Here is a 19,128-nt window from a genome sequence, read left to right on the forward strand (position 1 = left end):
AAAGACTCTTTGGACAAGTACCTGCATCGAAGTTTAACATGTTTATTAATGTACTGTTTTTAGGCTATTTTTAGATTCGTTATCTTTTAGTGTAGGCCCCAGGCAAATATTTTGAGTTAAATTTATATGGAAACCACTGGAAAGTTTGCATTTTTTTTTGTATAAAGTACTTGGAAAGGTGTTAATTTTCTAGCAATGGTCCCTTGGATTTGGGGGCATGCTCTTCAGATTTCCTAAAAGTGGAGAAAGCTACAAATGTTAGTAGAAATGATAAAGAACTCAGTAGGAAACAAGCAAATGCTCTGTTGTCCCAAACATATTGTCCACCTGTCCATGTCTCTCTGGCTCCCCTGCTTAGTCCAAACCAGCATCTTCTCTCCCAGGAGGATTTCTCAACATCCACGGGACTCCCTCCCTTTCTTGCCACACAATAGTCCATGCACTGCACAAAGTTGGAGTGGTTTTCTTAAACATAAATGATGTCATGTTGCTTAAGTTTTGTATTGAATTCTTAATGCCTGAGAGTCAAATTCCTGATTCTTTAGACAAAGACTTCACGTTGCTCTTCCCATCCACTTGAACTTCATCTTGTTCCACACACCCCCTTTCTTCTCAGCATGTCCCTGTCACACTGACTTTGCTTTTCATCTTCAAACATGGGATGCCTGGGTGGCTCAGTCGGTTAAGCATCTGCCTGCAGCTCAGGTCATGATCCCAGGGTCCTGGGATCGAGTCCCATGTCGGGCTCCTCGCTCAGTGGGGAGTCTGCTTCTCCCTCTGCCTGCGTTCCCCCCTGCTTGTACTCTCTCTCTCTCTCCCTCTTTCTCTGACAAATAAATAAATAAAATCTTTAAAAAAAAAATTCTTCGAGCATGCCAGGTGCTGCCATCCAAAGGGAGTTTTCCCTAGCTGTTCCTTCCCGCAGAGCCCTCTTGCATGGAATCTGTGCACCACATGTCATTTGGGGATCGGTGTAAGTATGCTTGCCTCAGGCCTTCCCTGACACCCGATCTGACACTCCATACTATTGGCTTGCTCTCACATTTCATGAGCTAAGCAAAGTCCATTTCCCTTTTCCTTTCTATCATGTGGGAATGGCCAGCTTTGTACACTCTGGTTGAGATCAGATCAGCTTAATAAAAAAAAACATCCTGAATGAAGGGAGATGATGTTTGTAGCCTTGAAAAGCAGCATTGATGGCTTAGCTCAAAACCGGTAACCTGCACACCTCTCAACCTGCAAAAGTTGTTGATCTCTGGCTCTCTGGCACTGCTCCTGTTTGCCTTCCTTTGTGTCCCTCTTCATTTACACTCATTCATTCAGCCAAACAGTCAGTCGGCAGACCATTTAGAACATAAGCATTTACCAAACAGCAGTCATAGGCCAGGCACTCAGAAAACCAAGAGCTAGGGGCCCCTGGGTGGCACAGTGGTTAAGCGTCTGCCTTCGGCTCAGGGCGTGATCCCGGCGTTATGGGATCGAGCCCCACATCAGGCTCCTCTGCTATGAGCCTGCTTCTTCCTCTCCCACTCCCCCTGCTTGTGTTCCCTCTCTTGCTGACTGTCTCTATCTCTGTCTAATAAATAAATAAAATCTTAAAAAAAAAAAAAAAAAAAAACCAAGAGCCAGCCCTCGGGTTTATGGAGTTAAGAGCTGGAGTAGGAAACCTTTCCTGGAAAGTCTTTCTGGTCCATACAGTCCCTGTCACAACCACCCAGCTCTGCCTTTATAGACAAAAGCAGCCATAGCCAGTATGTAAAAATGGCTGTGTTTCCATAAAACTTTATTTACAAAAGCGGGCTATGGGCCAGATTGAGCCCCCAGCTGGAGTTTGCTAGCTTCTGGTCAAGAAGAACATAGACAATTAAACAAGTAACTGACTCTTCACTGTGATGGGAGGCCGGGCGGGGGAGGGTCCATGGGAGCACAGAGCATGGCAGAGGGCGCCTCATCGCTGGCTCTGATCACTGGCTGACTCCAATCACCAGCTGACCTTACTGGGGGGAAAAAAGAGAGAGAGAGAGAGAGAATGAAAAGAAAGAGGGGGTTTAAAATTAAATTAGCTTTTAGTTGTTGAGAGTTATAGAAAATATTTTGTTGCTTTTTTTGTTTTTGTTTTGTTTTTTTGTTTTTTAATACTGAGCTATGTCTTCTGATTTCCTTTCAATATGCTGGCTCAGGGCCTCCCTCCCAACATGTCTTCCCAAAAGTAAAGTCTCCAGAAATCCCCAGACTCTTAGCCTGGCAAGCAACATGCATGCTGGTTCAAGAGGTAACCGTAGTGCTGACATCCTAAATAGGACTTGTCTTTCGCACCTAATTCCAAGTCAGGTTTGAGTTCTACAAGCTTTTAGTGAGGAAGAAATGTTGTGATCACTCATGTTGGAGGCTATAGAATCTTGGTATCCAAAAGGTCTTTAGAGATCGCCAGGTCTAACCTGCCATTCCACAGATGGCTTTCACAAGAGCTGCGTTCTGAAGCCTGCTCCTGGCACAGCCCTCTCAGCCCGAGCCTCCCGAACCTCCCCTCCGGCCTCCAGTGTCTTGGGGTGTGCAGCGCAGGCCGTTGAGTCTTTGCATGAATTCCCTTAGCTTGGTTTGACACGTGAATTCATTTGGCTCTGTATCATTACGTCATGTTGATTTTTATTACTTTTAGGGAAATATTGTGGCATGCTACAGACGGCTTTTCTGGCTATCTGTAAAACAAAAAACCAAATTAGGACAATAATTTTATCAGCTACACTCTACACATTCTTAAATGATGTTAATATTTTCGTGCTGAATCCGTCTAACCATACCTCAGAAATGTCACAGTACCTCCTCGTTTTTGAGACATTTTTGTTGTAGAACTGTTTTCAGATGCCAACAATCCTTTAGGCAGTTTCCTCAGCCCAAACTACTGACCTTCAGAGGACCTGATTCTTAACATTTCTCTGATAAGAGGAATAAAAGACCTGGCATTCTAGTCGCCTTCATTCATTCGCTTTAAGAATGAATGAAAGACCAGCGGGAAGTCCTCTGTGCCAGGTTTTTGTGAGCTGGCAGCAAAAGACACATCCTTTTTAAACCACTCTGTTTTGTAATAATTTCTTATGTTAAATAGCTCTGAACAGTCACAGCCACTGGACTGATTCCTAGCACAGTAATATTTCCTGTCATGAGATTTGGGGACACACGAGAACAATTTATTTCACAGTGGGGTTCTCCTCTACACCAGATCTGTCTTCATATCCTTCTCGTTTAGCAGAATTCTGCTGCCGTGGATGCAGGCATTTCTCTGCCTCTAGCTGCTGCTCACAACAGAAAGAACAAAGACAGGAGATGTGCATGAGTTGGTGTGTGTTCCTCTGGCGTCTCCAAAGGCTGATTCATTAGTGGTGTCACGCAGGGGCTCTGTGCAGGTGATGGGACCCCGAAAGTGTGCTATGTTAGAGGGGGTCTCGGCTTCTCTCGCTGGACACACTGACAGTCTGAGCAGAGCATGCTCTGAGATGATAAGTTGGAAGTACTCGACTCTTACAAATATAACATTCAGCACTTGGCCTTTTATAAATATAATTCTGAGAACGGAAACTGTGAGTTGAGGAATAGGAACGCATAATGTGATAGATTATTTTTCACGAGATGCATTTCCTCCCATGGGCCAGGTACCCCTTGGGATTTTTAATTTTATTGTGTTACATGCAACAGTTATTTCATTATGATTTACCCACTATTTACAATTATTTATCAGCGTCTGTTTGCTAATATAAATGCTGTAGCAAGAAAAGTTGGGATTGTTGCCAGTAAACTAAATCATTGTAATGAATTACTACAAAAAGGGGTTGACCTCTTTCCTTCTAAAACTTTAACTAACTTTTCAAAAAGAAAGAGTTTATTTTTTAACTCTAATAGACGTTGTTATAATGTTTACAATCTAGCACTTCTAGAATGTACTGGTTTATGTTTAGACTCAACCTGTCAACAGTAATTATATTCAGAAATATCATATATAAGCTATACTAAGATCAAGTAATTATTTTCAAAGATTGATACCATCTGGAGGAAATTAATAATCCATTAATTCCCTCTTGTAACCATGGCTTCATATTTCTATTTTGTGTTGCCTGTTTATCGTTAATGATTCAAAATGTTATAAATAATAGAACCTAATTCAGCTACACTTCAGGTGTTACATAAACCTAAAACACGGGCTTGCATATGTGGCTTGTGGAAGCAGCATCATTATGCTTTAGGTTTATTTTTAATTTCTGGAGGAATTCAGAACTTTGATACATGCCGAAGAGATAAAATGGAGATATATCATACGGCTTCCTAACCTTACCTAATTTTATGCCATTTTAAATGTTTTTCCGTGTTTGCCTCACTTTCCTCTAGTTTCTTGGTCAGGCTAATTCCTTCTTGCCTTTTGGGTCTTAGTTCATGTTTTGTTTTGTTTTGTTTCATTCGGAAGCATTCTCTGTCTGACCAACATTGGATTAAGTTTTGCCCAAAGACTTCTTTATCTCACCATTAGACAGAATTCCTTGAGGACAAGAACTGTGTATCCCATCCCCACGTCAAGCAAGGGAAGCAGCACGTAGTAGCCTCCCAATTACTGTGTTCCATTTGAGCTCATAAACTAGGTAGACAACAATACAGTGACATGTACTAACACACTCAGTTGAAGAGAAAAGTACTACTTTGTAAACAGAGCATTATAGGAAATTGGAAAGTGAGTGGGAGAATCAGTGTTAGCTGGAGTGTTATTCAGACAGCTTCCTGAAAGAGGAAAATGAAGGTAAATAGGAAGAATCTTGCACAGAGGGATAAGAGCATAAGGGGAAAGGAGGTTCAGTTCTGAAGCTGTGAAGAGAATGACCTGGGAAGGATTTGGGAATGGCATTTTGTGGGGCAAGGAGCCTTATGGAGGGCTCTGAAAAACAGAAGGAAAACCTGGGGTCTTAATACATTGACTTTGGGTAACTAGTTCATGGTTTTGGCCAAGACCTCCCATGATGAAAGCTACTTTAAAATAACATTGCTGAGGTGGGGCTGATTAAGGTTGGGTTGCGGGGGGTGAATGTGGGAGGAAGAAATGGTGTGGGGGCTCATTTAGGTTTCCTCCAGATTGATGCTAATGGGTTTCAAATTCGGACTATCCCAACACTTGAAGACCTAATCCATTTGCTCTAGAGGGCCCTATACTTTTGCTACTCTGTATCTTTACTCAACTATTTTTATAGCTCCTACTTTGTAGGCTCTCAAAATGAGTAAGTGTATATGGAAAATAAATAGGGTGGAAACAGAAAAAGTGGCTGCTACTTGAAATTTTCTTTTTCTGTAATATGACGGTAAATAGAACAGGTTAACATATCAGTGGGCATACCATTGACTTGATGGGGAGCCGTTACATTTTTTAAAAAGGCCTCAGAACCTACAACAAGATGCCTTGCACATAGTAGTTGCCCACAACACATATGAGATCAAGGCTTAGTCCCACTGCAGAAAATATGTCCATGGAATCGTCAGGTATTACATCCTGAGTGCATATGAGAATTTAGAATATTTTGGTGAGTGTCGTAACCACGGGATACATAAAACCAGGTGGGAATAAACTGTGCATTCATGACAAGAGATTTTGAACAGTCATGGTCAGTGGGATCAAGCTTGGGAACAAATGCTGAAGTTAGAGTTCTCTTGAGTTCAGTTAACATTTAATGTCACAGATGGGATATGGAATTACTGAATGAGTAAAAAAGAGCAAAAGGGGATTTTGTCAATTAGAAAATGAAACAGAGTATATATTTACTTCCGATTTTATTTGTTATGTATTTACTGTATTTTATATAACACTTTATTTAAAGCCTTTATAAACAAGGGAAGCCATTTAGTTTGTTCAATATCTTCTCTCTATATGGATTGAATGCATGGAGACATGAACTGCCTTGAGACCCCTTACCCTGACCCCAAAGACTGCATTAGATGGTCTCTAAATTCATCCCTGTGGTAGCTTTTACTACACCCTGAGATAATGACTTGTTTGTCTTTAACCTTATAGGACCATGACCTCCTGAGGCAAAGGTCCATGTCTTGTTCACTTTGATGTGACACCCATGGGGCAGTGCCCAGAATGTTCAAGAGAATTAGCAGAATGGTTTGATGACAGTGATTCAAAAACATAGGCTTTAATAAAGAGTCTTTACTTTGGTGATGTTGTTGATGCTGAAATATTGGGACTTGTACAAGCAAGCTCACAGAGCCAAAGTCACCCCTTTTTGTGAAACAGAGTGGACAGAATAAGGTAGCAAGAACATGAGCAGAAGGAGCAAGAAGAAATTGGGAGTGGTGGTAAAGGAGCTTGTTCGGGGTCTGCCAGTGCCCTAATAGGGTTCTGATTCCAAACAGACTAATGGATAAAGGAACTTACTTCAGGATCTTAAACTTGGCTGCTGGATGGAATTTTAAAGATAATTTGACTGTTGAAGCTTATTTTAATTTCTAAACATTGAGTCTATCAATTAGCATCTTGGATCAGGGGCCTCTCCAGTGATTGGGATTGCTCACTTGGCTAACTCAAATAATGAACTTGTATGACTTACATGGGCTAAAATGTTATCTCTGGCATTTCTGTGGGCAGACGCCATGTTGGATACTCCTTTGTCATTGGTACATTTGGGCAGTTAGCAGGTGATAGATTAAATGAAAATGCATTTGGTTTCTGAGATTGTAGTCATTTATCTATTCATTGTTTATCTAACTAAAAGATATTTGAAGTGACAGTTGTTAGGAAGATAGATTCAAGTTCCTTAATGGCAAAGCTTTCCTCCTCTAATTATTTTTATCTAATCTAATGCTTTATTAAACTCCCAGGAGTCAAAGTTGTTCATGTACTAAGGGTTTGTAGAGAGCTTTGAAAGATTGCTAACTGGGGCATAACGTCTGTGTTACTGTTGCACAAATGAAATATTGTAAAAACAACATGTGAGTTTTCAAGGGTCAAGTGTTAGCTAAATTCAAGGACTAACTTTCTCCCTGCAGGGAGCAAATTTTATTTTTATCTCCTCAATGATTTGCACTTAATATTTTTATTCTAACTTTCACTGCTTTTCATTGCATTTCAGATGATTCTACTCTCCCTAAATATATATTTCTATATAATTTTGCTTTTCATTGGGGTGAATGGAGAAACCAGCTGTGCTAGACAACTCAGCATTCTCCTCCCATGCTCTGTACTTTTGCAATTCCAGTCTCTTCTGTTGACCTGGAAGGTTTTTTCTGTCTTGATGCCCTGGAAACCTGATCCTCTTTTTTTTTTTTTTTTTTTTTTAGGATTTTATTTATTTATTTGTCAGAGAGAGAGAGAGAGAGAGCACAAGCAGGGGGAGCTTCAGGCAGAGGGAGAAGCAGGCTCCCCACTGAGCAAGGAGCCCGATGCAGGACTCAATCCCAGGACCCTGGGATCATGACCTGAGCCAAAGGCAGACACTTAACCGACTGAGTCACCCAGGCATCCCACCTGATCCTTCTTCAAATGCCACTACCTGCATGAATTCTTTTCTGATTTCTTTTCTGATCTGCTATCTAAATGTGATTTCTTCCTCCTCTGAGCCTGTATTAGTTAGATATTGATGCATAAAAAGAAAAAAATTACCCCCAAACTTAGGGGCTTAAAACAAAAACAGATGTTGTCTTGCACAGTTTCTGTAGGTCAGGAATTTGGGCATAGTTTGGCTGGATGGTTCTTGCGTGGGGTACCTCACGAAGTTGTAGTCAGGGTGTCAGCCAGGGTCATAGTAGCCTGAGGGCTTGCGTGTGCTGGAGGGTCTGCTTCACACAGGAGTGATGACCTCAGGTGGCCGACAAGCCAGTGCTGGCTGTTGGAAGAGGCCCCATTTCCTTGCCATGGAAGCTTCTCCATTAGACCACTTGAGTGTCCTCACAACATGGCCGTCACTTTGCTCAGAGCAGGTGACCCAGGAAAGAGCACAGAGAAGCCATAGTGTCTTGTCTGATCTAGTCCTGGAAATCACTCGTTGTCATTTCCGCACGTCCCCTGTAGATTGCTCAGCTCAGTCCATTGATAGGTGGGAGGTGGGGATCACTAGCGAATATCTGGAGGCCACCACCACAGAGCCTGCCAATATCTCCTACGTCTCTAATGTAATTTCAAATGTTCTGTCCTGTATTATAATTATGTGTGTCCTTTCCTACCCACTTTTTTAGATTTTTTTTTCCTTTAGAGTTTAGACTTGCTTCCTTATCTTTACATATCTTAAAATTCCTGCAACAATACATTCAATATATGTCACATTCTGTTGAGAGGTTGGAACCACAGCCTCTTAATGGGTATCAATGAAGATACACCTGTGGTAAAGAAGTGGACAGAGACAGAGAAATAGATTTTGGCAGAGAGAGAGAGTGAGGGAGAGCAAATGAGAGAGAGCGTGCGTGCATGCACACAAATGAGGTGGAGAGCAGATTAGACATTTGATCGGGTAAATATGAAAATATGGTGCTATTTTGTAGATACTAGAGAGCTAATTTTATGGGAGTTTAAATGTTCGGACTACTTTGTAACAGTATTCTGCTTTGTGTGATGTATGTGAGTGCTTTGCCATACTTTTTACTAAGATTCCTTCATATGCCTCATATTCTGTGAACAAAGGGCTTTTGGATCACTCCTTTAATAAAAGCAGGGAAGTCATTGCTTACTTACAAGTAACTCTTCAAAATCATGCCTTCAGCCCACACTGTATCTCACCGTGCCACCCGCTTTGGACCTCTGTTCTCACCTTGGCCCAAAAGGGACACACTGCACCTGCCCCAGCTCCTGCAAATGCAGAGAGTGCCATTGTCCCTCCTGCAAGAAGAGCCACCACTCCTGCTGCCCGTGGGTGGAGTCGGGTGCCCAGGGCTGCATGTGCAGAAACGCTTCGGACAAGGGCAGCTGCTGTGCCTGATGTCTGTTCCAGATGTAACCAGAGCAACATGTATAGATCTGCAGTTTTAAAACATTTTTTCAGGGGCGCCTGGGTGGCTCAGTCGTTAAGCGTCTGCCTTCGGCTCAGGGCATGATCTCGGCATTCTGGGATCGAGCCCCACATCAGGCTTCTCTGCTGGGAGCCTGCTTCTTCCTCTCCCACTCCCCCTGCTTGTGTTCCCTCTCTCGCTGGCTGTCTCTCTCTGTCAAATAAATAAATCTTTAAAAAAAATAAATAAAAAATAAATAAAACATTGTCCTATTACCCTGTTTCCTACTGTTTCTGTGAAATACATGAATCATAATGAAAGTTGTTGACTTTAAAAAATAATAATAGTAACTCTTCAGAATGTCAAGTGCATCATTTATAATTTGTTTTCCATATGATTGAGAACTTTATTTAACCTTTGATTAACTGCTGTGTAGCCTGGCCCATTGGGGTAGAACCATCTTCTAGACTAATCAATTAACATTTATATATAATTTGAGCAAAGGGCACAGAGGAATGACGGGAGGAATGAAGACCCAAGAGAAGAGGAGTCCTGGCAGGTTTTCCTCAGAAATGTCACTCCTTGTCCATTTCTAGAACCGCCTGCACACCACAGTCTGCTTCCTTAGTAACTCATGCCTGAGTTATTAAAATGACCTTCAAATAGTTCTCACTCCTTCCAGTTTGTTCTCCTCCACACGTCCCTCAGAATTAAACTTCCTAAAACATCCCTCCCTGCCCATCCTGAGAAGCCTCAGTGAAGCCCATGACCTACAGGCCCATCCCTCGCAGCCCCCTGCCACTGTCCCCAAACCTTTTCATCTCTTTTCTCTTTTCCTGATACATCCTCTCAGTCAGCCCAACTGATAGCTTTTCTGTTCCAAGAATTCTTTCTCACGTCTGTGTTTCCTGCCCTGCCCAGAAACCGCATTTGTCTCCAGGGACCCTGTGTGGATCCTCCGTTCCCTTAAGTTCATCTCAGGTTCCTCGCCCTGACGCTTCCTTCTCTGCTGTCCCAACTTCTGTGCCACCAGAGTCTGATGACCACACAGAGCTCCTTTTAGTACCAGTTCCACACGCACGTGGTGTCCGTAGAGTATGGCCTCTGACGGTGCTTACCGCACTTACAAGGTGTTGATTCACTCGCTCGCTGCCCTCGTCCACGCGTGTTGATTAGGTGCCTGCTTTAGCCCAAGTGCATGCTCAGTGAGTAACTGAGTAAAAAATACTAAGGCTGGGAGCAGAGAAATTATGAAATAAGAACATTTCGTTGCTTGATGCTGGTGCGGCCAGTAACTGTTGATTACGTAATTGTCATGCGCTCACCGCGGAATCTGGTGAGACATGGGTCATGAAAGTGTTAATCGAGTATCACCTCTGTCACTTCAGGACTTTTCATGTTGACGCCGACGGCTCTGACAGCCATTTATGAGACGCTCGGAACAGAAGCGAAGGCAGTGTCTGAAGCACATTAGGATAGACCGTGTGGATGAGGAGGTAAAGGAAGAGAGAAAAACCAGGGAGAGTTGAGCTCCAGACCAAGTTCCTTAGAGGTCTTGTCTTGAGCTGAACCCGGAAATTTGGAATCTTGATTTGAATGTGAAGGCTGGTCTGAGATGGAAGAGTGGGTGACGAAGAGTTTGAGCCCAGGAGTAAAAGAAGCAGAAGCCATCCGGAGGCAGAGAGAGGAACAGGATGCGGGCAGAGTGGGGCACTTAGTTTAGGAGGCTGCATGGAAGAACCTATGTGAAGCTACTAGCAAGGTGCCCAACCCAGAGCAGCGATCATAAATCCTAGTGTTTCCCGCCTTCTTCCTACCTAGTGCTTAGGAAGTTAATTATGTGGTCCCTCCAGCCATGAAATGATTCTCACTCATTTTCTCAGATGATTCAGATGACTAATCCAATAATGTTTCTATGGCTGTCATGCCTATCCCTCGCCTAACTTTCTTCTAAATACTACAAATGTTCTTAGTAAGAGATGAGCAATCTTACCTCAGAACTGTTTCAAGAAATCCAATGGACTGATCATTCTATGTACATATATGCATGTGCTGTCTACGTCCATGTCTGTAGCATATCTTCGTATCCATCAGCATATCTTTTCTACATGTTTATCTTCTCTCCATATCTCCGTCTGTGTGGGTATATTTAAAGTCACTGCATATGGATGGTGATGGATGGTGAGAACTGCCGAGTGACTTATCTATACTTGCACCTCCCTGCAAAGCTTGTGCGCTTCTTTGTTCTCCGTAGCGGCCATGTAAAAACCGCGCATGTGGGTTCTCCTGTCACTGACGCTCTAGCTTCTCCTGGCTGCACTCCGCACCCGGTGTCTAGGAGGGAGCCCTCCTTAGGGGCTTATGTGATCTTCTGTCCTCACTTCCAGTGCTGAACACATTGTTATCTCTCAGGCCCTGTGCCCTTCACTTCTCGCTGTTTGGTAAACTGCTGTTACCTGCTGTTCATTTCACCTACTTTTTATTCCAGGTGAACATTCTCTAAAGCCCTTTCTGATGTCTAGTATTTTTTTGTAATAATAAGGGTCACTGATGTTAGCTGCTGCAATGGGTAAATCATCAGGGCTCTCAGGTCCCGGTCACCAGGCACTTCTCAATGCTGCCTTCACGGCTGCCTTGTCCGTTTGCCATTAAAATTCCAGAGGGGAGTCTCAGCAGATGTCCCAGTGGACCAGCCAGATAGCACGTGAATTCTCCCCGCTTCCGCGTGCCACAGCAGCTCTTGCCTTCCTGAGGATTATGATCAGTTAGTCCTGTCAGCTTGGCCGGTTTGCCTTCCCACCTACATCTCAGTTCAAGGAGGTGGAAGTGAACTGGTGAGGTTGCAGCTAAATGATCAGTAGGGCTCCTCCTGTGTCCCCACAAGGATGTGCTCCATTCCGTGGGAACCAGAGCCTGTGTTTCCACAGGGCCTGTGATCGCCTCATGCTGCTCTATCTGTCGGGGTGTGTGTGTGTGTGTGTGTGTGTGTGTGTGTGTGTGTGTGTGTGATACAGGGACGGGCAGATGGACTGCTGTGTCCTTTAGTTTGTTGAGTGTGTCCCTCCGTGCCCCAAACATTGGGCCTCTCAAACCTTTCCTAATGTGGTGGGCCCCTGGGTCTGCATAGGCTTTCCCTCACACCGTGGCCACTCGCATAATTACCATTTCTTTCTAATGTCTTCTAAAGAGTAGGATGCCATCTATAGAGTAGAACAATTGAAGTTCTGTGGGTTGTCTCCATGGTCTAAGGTTCTTCTGGACCATAGTTTAACTGAAGGGCAAAACCATAAATGTGTAGTGTTGTCCATACATGAAAGAGAACTCTTTCCATTTTTTCCTTAAGAAGGATGGGAAAGAACACGCTTGCTGGGCCAATGGCTACGCACACCACGTACCTTCATGTCTCTCTGGGACTCCGTGGCAGTAGTTCATGGGCTGACTGCTTTGGCTTTATAAGTTTTCTTTTTATTTCTTCTGCAAGGTAATTGCTAAGCTTTCTTTTTAACCTTGTTATATATAAGCACATTTTTATAAATGTTCTAATATTTTCTCTAGTGTTTCCCTGTGTTGATAGCAGATTAGGGATCTCTAAAGGCTTAGCGACCATGTTGCTAAGACCAGAATGGAGAATATTTTTCACAGAACTTAGCTATGAGGAGAAGATAGAATACGGCAGCTCTGTAGGGTCACCCAGAGTGAATAAGGTATGTGTACCCTTGTGCCTGTGTGTGTGTGTGACTCGCAATAGAAATGGGACAGTGTTATATTTTATCGTCTTCAAGCAGAATGTTATTAGAAGGGAAGGGGTTGAAAGTTCAGAACACAGTCAATACCTAATTGAAAAAGGCTCTGGAAATGGGAATGATGGCCCTGAAAGGACTTCAGTGGGTTCAGAGATGAGAAATTGAAGCACATAAAAACATTTAGGGACACTCTTTCTCAGCTTAAGTTGACCATTGCCCTATAGACCCATGTCATTAAAATACTGAGTTATTTTTTTTGTTTTGTTTTTGTATTAGATATTGCTTTGAAATAAGTGGGAAAGCAGAATTTTGAAAACCTTTTAATTGTTAAGAAGTTATGTTCTGCTAATGTTTAATATCAATTTTTTTCCCCTGGAGACGGCTTTTGCAGAGCTCTTCTATCTCTTAAGAATCATATATGAAATAAAAAAAGTATTTTGTATTTTGTTGTCATTATATAGAGAATAGGTTTATCTAGATAAGCTCCAATGATTTTCTTACTATTAAAATGGCCTTGGGGCTGATGTGAAATTAATATATTCAATTTGTCTTTTTTTGGTCATTAAATCATGTGGTTCATTTGCTAGCAAAAATACATGGTTATTTGGGGGATTTTTTTTCCTATAAAGCATTTTACGGGAATACAAAATTTTTAGAACTTATATATATCAATTTATTAGTGAGCACCTAACCTTAATTTAATAAATTGGATATTTGGGTAGGGTAGGGGTGACACAATAGACAAAATCTTATAGAAAAGAATCTGTGCTAGATATTTTTTATTTCAGAATTCTACTTATCTGCTTGCAAATGAAATATAAGTGATCATTCCTCATACCTATTTCGGTACAACAGTAGTTATTCTTATGGCTTTAGGGAAGTTCAGATTTTATATATCATTAAAATTAAATTCAAGGAACATTTATTTAAAACTTTACAATGCCTGGTACTACAAGAATATCATTGTAAAGCACAGTATCTACTTTCAGAGAGATCACAGTCTATAAGAGGAGAAACATACCAATTCTATGATGTAATTATGGATCAATAAAAATATATGTGAATGTATGGGGTGATTCGTGGGTTAATTGCAAATTATGAGGCTTCTAGAAGACTCCTACAAAGAGGTTGTATCTGAGCTCAGTTTAAACAGCTGATTGGTAAATATGTTAATATAAAATATAAATTTAGGAAAATCAGTGTTGTAGATAGTTAATGAAGTGCATTCAGTTTTTAAGATGTAGCGTTGATAGATAAACGTGCTCAGTGCTGAGCAGTGCAGATCTTCACACAGAGCATGCCCTAAGCAGCCCGACAGGATTACAGAGTGTCCTAAAGCACCTGTTGCCATTCCACCCTCACAAGTACTGGAGGAAATGTCTTTCTTTTTCTGTGCAGGAGCCCTGTCCTGGTTTTTCCGTGCAATCACCGCCACGTGATTTGCTTAGACTGTTTCTACTTATACTGCGTGACAAGACTTAATGACCGGCAGTTTATCCATGACCCTCAGTTTGGCTACTCTCTGCCTTGTGTGGGTAAGTCCAGCACTTCTTTTTCCTCCATTTTTAATGCTAATTAAGAACAGAAGAATTGCTGATGCAAAACCTTCTTAGATAAATTCAGTCCCTGGCTGAAGGGTTGAAAAGTCAAATATCTGTTTGATCCCTGTCGAGCAAGAAACAATGTTTGGATCACAAAAAATATAAAACACTAAGGTACGAAGGAATTATGTTGGACTAGAAAATGCATCACCTGCACAAAAGTATGGAAAACAAATCTTAAAATATTATTCAGCCAACATACGCAAGGTCTGTCTATGGATTCACCCTGCAAGTTACAGATTACCCTGGGTCTTGAACAGCACTATCAAATTGCTGAATTGTTACCCTTATCGCTTAAAATGTTGAGCACATACACATATATATGAAAGAATATACATTTAAAAAGAAATTAAGGAGATAAAGCTGAAATATTTAATATTTAAAATTTTTTATCTTTCAACATTGCAGAATATTCCTTACTTGTATTATACTACTATTGTTACATGTGTTTTTTTTAATTGAGGTGAAATTCACATAACATAAACTAACCATTTTAAAGTGTACAATTCAGTGGAATTTCATGTTTTCACAGTGCTATGCAATGACCATCACCTCTGTCTAGTTTCAAAACTTTTTCATTACCCCAGAAAAATGTCAGTACCCCACATTCATGAGTAATCACTCCCAAATTCCCCTCGCCCCCATCTCCTGGCAACCACTGTGGTCTGTGTCTATAGAATCATCAGTTCTAAATGCTTCCTTTAAAAGGAATCATACAATATGTGACCTTTTGTGTCCTCCTTGTTTCGCTTCACGTAATGTTTCTGAAATTCATCCAAGTCATGGTGTGTACCTTCATGCCTTTTTATGACTGAATAATAGTCCGTTATATAGACATACCACAATCTGCTTATCCATTTATTTGTTGATGGACATTTGTGTTGTTTCCACCTTTTTGCTCTTATGAATACTGCTGTAAAACATTTGTGTATGTGTTTCTGTGGAGATATGTTCTCATTTCTCTTAGATGTGTACCTAGGAGTGCAAATGCTGGGTCATGTGATAATTCTATCTTTAACCCCTTGAGGAACTACCAGACTATTTTCCTTTGCTGCTGCACCATTTTGCATTCCTACCAGTAACTTGTAAGGGTTTTTATTTCTCCACATCCTCTCCAATACTTGTTATTTTCCTGTTTTGTTCTGTTTGGTTTTTAATAGCCATCCTATTAAGTTTGAAGTAGTATCTCATTGTGGTTTTGGTCTGCGTTTCCTTAATGACCAGTGATGTTGAATATTTTCTCATATGCTTATTTGTCATTTGCGAATCTGTTTGGAGAAATATCTCTTCAGGTCCTTTGCCCGTTTTTTTAATTAGGTTGTTTATTTTGTTGTTGAGTTTGTAAGAATTCTTTAGGTATTCTGGATACTAGACACTTACCACATATGTGATTTCCAAACACTTTTCCTATTCTATAGGTTGTCTTTTTACTTTCATGATAATATACTTTGATACACAAAAGTTTTTAATTTTGATGAGGTCCAATTTATCAATTTTTTCTTTTGTTGCTTGCGTTTTTGTTATCAAAGGTAAGAATGTGTTCCCAAGCCCAAGGTTGTGATGAATTATCCCCATGTTTTCCTCTAATAGCCTCGTTTTTATGCTTAGGTCATTGATACCTTTTGAATTATTTTTTTATATATGGAGTGAGATAAGGGTCCCTACCTCATTATAAATATATATATTTAATGATTGCAGTATGAGTAAATATGCTTCACTGTTGAGAATTGTGATTTGAAACTGTGTGATTCCTTGAGTCAATGATCAGGTTTAAGTTTAATTTATTGCAATACTTATTTGTAATACTTAGTTCTAACGTTGATCAAAGCTGAAAAATATACCTCAAAATTATTTCTCATTTCCAAATGGAAGAAGCTAATTGCATTGTTGACTTTGTAAATTATGACACTCATTTTTCAGTTGCATCTGCCAATAATGCAATGTTTTTAATTAAGATTCATATAATATATGTGTCAATATATTATTAAGGAAAACTCACTGGAAGGTATTGTGCTTTTATATTTTCAACAAAAGCATCAAAAGCATTCAAAAATTAGTGAAACATTTACTTGCCGATTGAAAGATTCTGTTTTTAATATTTTTCATGTGATAATTTTGTACTGGTAAACTCTCTTTTTCACAAAGCCATATAGCATGGAAAAATTTCTAAATATCCATTTTCATATCTTCTCTTCATACTCAGGGCACTTCTGAAAATCAATTTATTTCTCACTTATTTTTTAAATTTAAACCTTTTGAATTCTAGGAAATTTCAAACAAACGAAATAAAAAAATAATAGTACAGTGATTTCCCTTGTACACATTAGCCAGGCTTTCTAGTATAACAAGTTGTTCCAGGCTTTTCTTGTAATTCTTGCTACCTTTTATTTTTTATTTGCAATCCTTTTAAATACTTTTTGTGACTGTACCTACTCCATTGCTGGTTATTTAAACATAATCTTCCATAAAACCTTGCTTTAATTTTTTAGAATGCCACTTACTACCAAGAACTTGTCTTCCTGACACCTCTTTCTTTTAATGTTTAACAGTAAGAAGGAGAAAGCTACGTATTTGTGTATTTGGTTATTAAAAGATAATGCATCTGGAATAGAGTAGCACATGTTTTCTGCAGTTCCTGGTGATTGAAAGTTATCAAAAATATTTAATAATATTGTGGATCTGTTGATAAAGAAATATTTATAAAAACTGACACATAGGCCTGTATTAATCTCCACACATTAGCAATGTTGACTGTCACCCTTCATTAAGGAAACACCACAGGGCATGTGTGCTGGGGCTGTGCGATTTAAAGCTCGGTTCACAGACACGGGCACCATGCTCCATCCCCGCCATGGTGACCTGAATGAATTGGCCTGGCCAACACTGGGTCACGTGCTGAAGCATGACCTAAACAATATCATCTTGATTTGTCTGTGTGTGTCTGTGTGTGTGTGTGCAAATGTGGAAACTAAAATTGATATATTTTCATGTTAAGTTTTTCTATACTTTGATTTTTAATAAATTTCGGAAACCAGGAAAAAAGAATGCAGCAAATAACCACAAGCTAAGAGGAGTTAAAAACAACCTACTGACTTTCAACTGTGTAGTAAACTTTCTACACTGTAGAATTCATTTCCATACTTGTTTCTTTAAATCTTCAACAGTGTTTTAATATATATCTTCAAAAGTGCTTGTAACAAAATACAATTCAGTTTGTCACAATATTGTCATGTATTATTTAGCTTTTTTTAAACTGTGGCTCAAATTAGAAGTATTCCTCATATTATGTGAAAAGAGGCTTTCAAATGTTATAGAATTTTTTTTTTTTTATTTTGTAAAAAACAAACTGGATAGTCTTGACTCCTTTCTCAACAGAGACGCCATAAGACTCTCTGTTTTAGGACTCCCACTGCCCCTCAAGATGCCCCCTTTGCAGTTCATTACGTAATGTATCCGATATATACACCAGGGTATGGCAAGTTCCAGTATCAGCCTGTACATTAAGTCTTTGTGAAGACTAACTTTTTCGCATTTTAAATAAAACCTATGTAAGCCCTAATATTAACCCCCCCCATAAACCAATGAATAATTTTGCACATATCCTGGGGTATACACAGAGAGTCAGAGAAGCCAAGTTCAAATCCTGGCTCTGAGACTCACCCCTTTTGTAATGTAGGGCAAGTTACTTATCTTTCGTAGGACTTGGTTTCACTTTAAGGTAAAATGGAGAAACTACAATAGCACCTATGTATACATTGTTATGTGGGTGAATTAAGATAATGCCATATAACGTGCCTTTGTGTTAAATGCTGAAGACAGTAAGCATATAATGAATATTGTTTTTTGTTATTTTGGTTGCTCTGTAAGCATGTGTTCCTACAGACAGTATATGCAATTTATTTGTGCGTATATGTGTATATTCATTGAAGAACATATACTCAGACATTCTTTATAGGTTGGTGTTTCCTATAATTCAATACATAAATTGACCATTTACCAAGCATTAATCACCTATCCATATATCTGGTTTATTTGACTTTCCCTTGATTCATGGAGCATAGAACAAGACACATAAAATAAACTAGGGGAAAAAAACAGAAATAGAAATAGAAAATCAAGGCTTTTCAAACTATAGATAAAAATAGCAGACTATCAGGAACAAGATGATTGAGCTCATACTAGTTCCATGGCACAGTCCTCTTTCATGGTGGAGTTAATTAAAGTGTTATATCAATGGGGAAAAAAGGTTTTATCAATGTCTATAAATCTTATGACTAAAACTTAATACTATGTATAAAAAGCAAAACTACTGGCTACTTCCATAATGGTACTAAAACTGTGTGTCTGCAAGGTCAACTTGTTGTTATACCAGCAAGGCTTGAATTCGATGCCAGATCCGTTCGGCAAAGAAGGTGTGTTGCTGGTCACATTGATCATGGTTCTGTAGAACATTCCCTGACGGCTCTTGCCTGACCTCAACAGTCTTCTGTAGAAAGCCTGGATCTCAAAGGCTCCAGTATTCTCTTTATCCTCAGTGTTTGGAGGATTAGAAGTGTTTTGGAAGCTTAGCTTGTGTGTGTGTGTGTGTGTGTGTGTGTGTGTGTGTGTGTGTGTATTCTTTTATTGTCCATTGGTTTAGCCTGACTGAACATTGTTGATTTCTCTGAGGAGTTGTCCATTTATCTGAAACATGGCAGTTTAAAATGTCTAGCCAAATGGTTTCATATCCCCGTGGTGGCTACTAGCCATTTTCAGATTACATTTTTTCTAAGAAAATTAAAGCAATATTTATTTAGATAGTCAGGGGACATTGTATTCCTAAAGCCACC

At 40.1% G+C, this 19,128-nt stretch overlaps 1 protein-coding gene across 4 annotated transcripts in view; it reads left to right on the top strand.

The window, feature by feature from the left end:
• PRKN (parkin RBR E3 ubiquitin protein ligase) overlaps positions 1-19,128 on the top strand; it is a 1,246,455-nt gene that overhangs the window by 835,509 nt on the left and 391,818 nt on the right. For all 4 annotated transcript variants that reach the window (XM_026504660.4, XM_057311210.1, XM_057311211.1 and 1 more), the window contains exon 7: positions 14,097-14,233. In XM_026504660.4, coding sequence (XP_026360445.3) covers positions 14,097-14,233 — 137 coding nt within the window. The remainder of the gene's footprint in view (positions 1-14,096; positions 14,234-19,128) is intronic.

Source organism: Ursus arctos, unplaced genomic scaffold, assembly GCF_023065955.2.
Source record: "Ursus arctos isolate Adak ecotype North America unplaced genomic scaffold, UrsArc2.0 scaffold_13, whole genome shotgun sequence".
Taxonomy (NCBI): Eukaryota; Metazoa; Chordata; class Mammalia; order Carnivora; family Ursidae; genus Ursus; species Ursus arctos.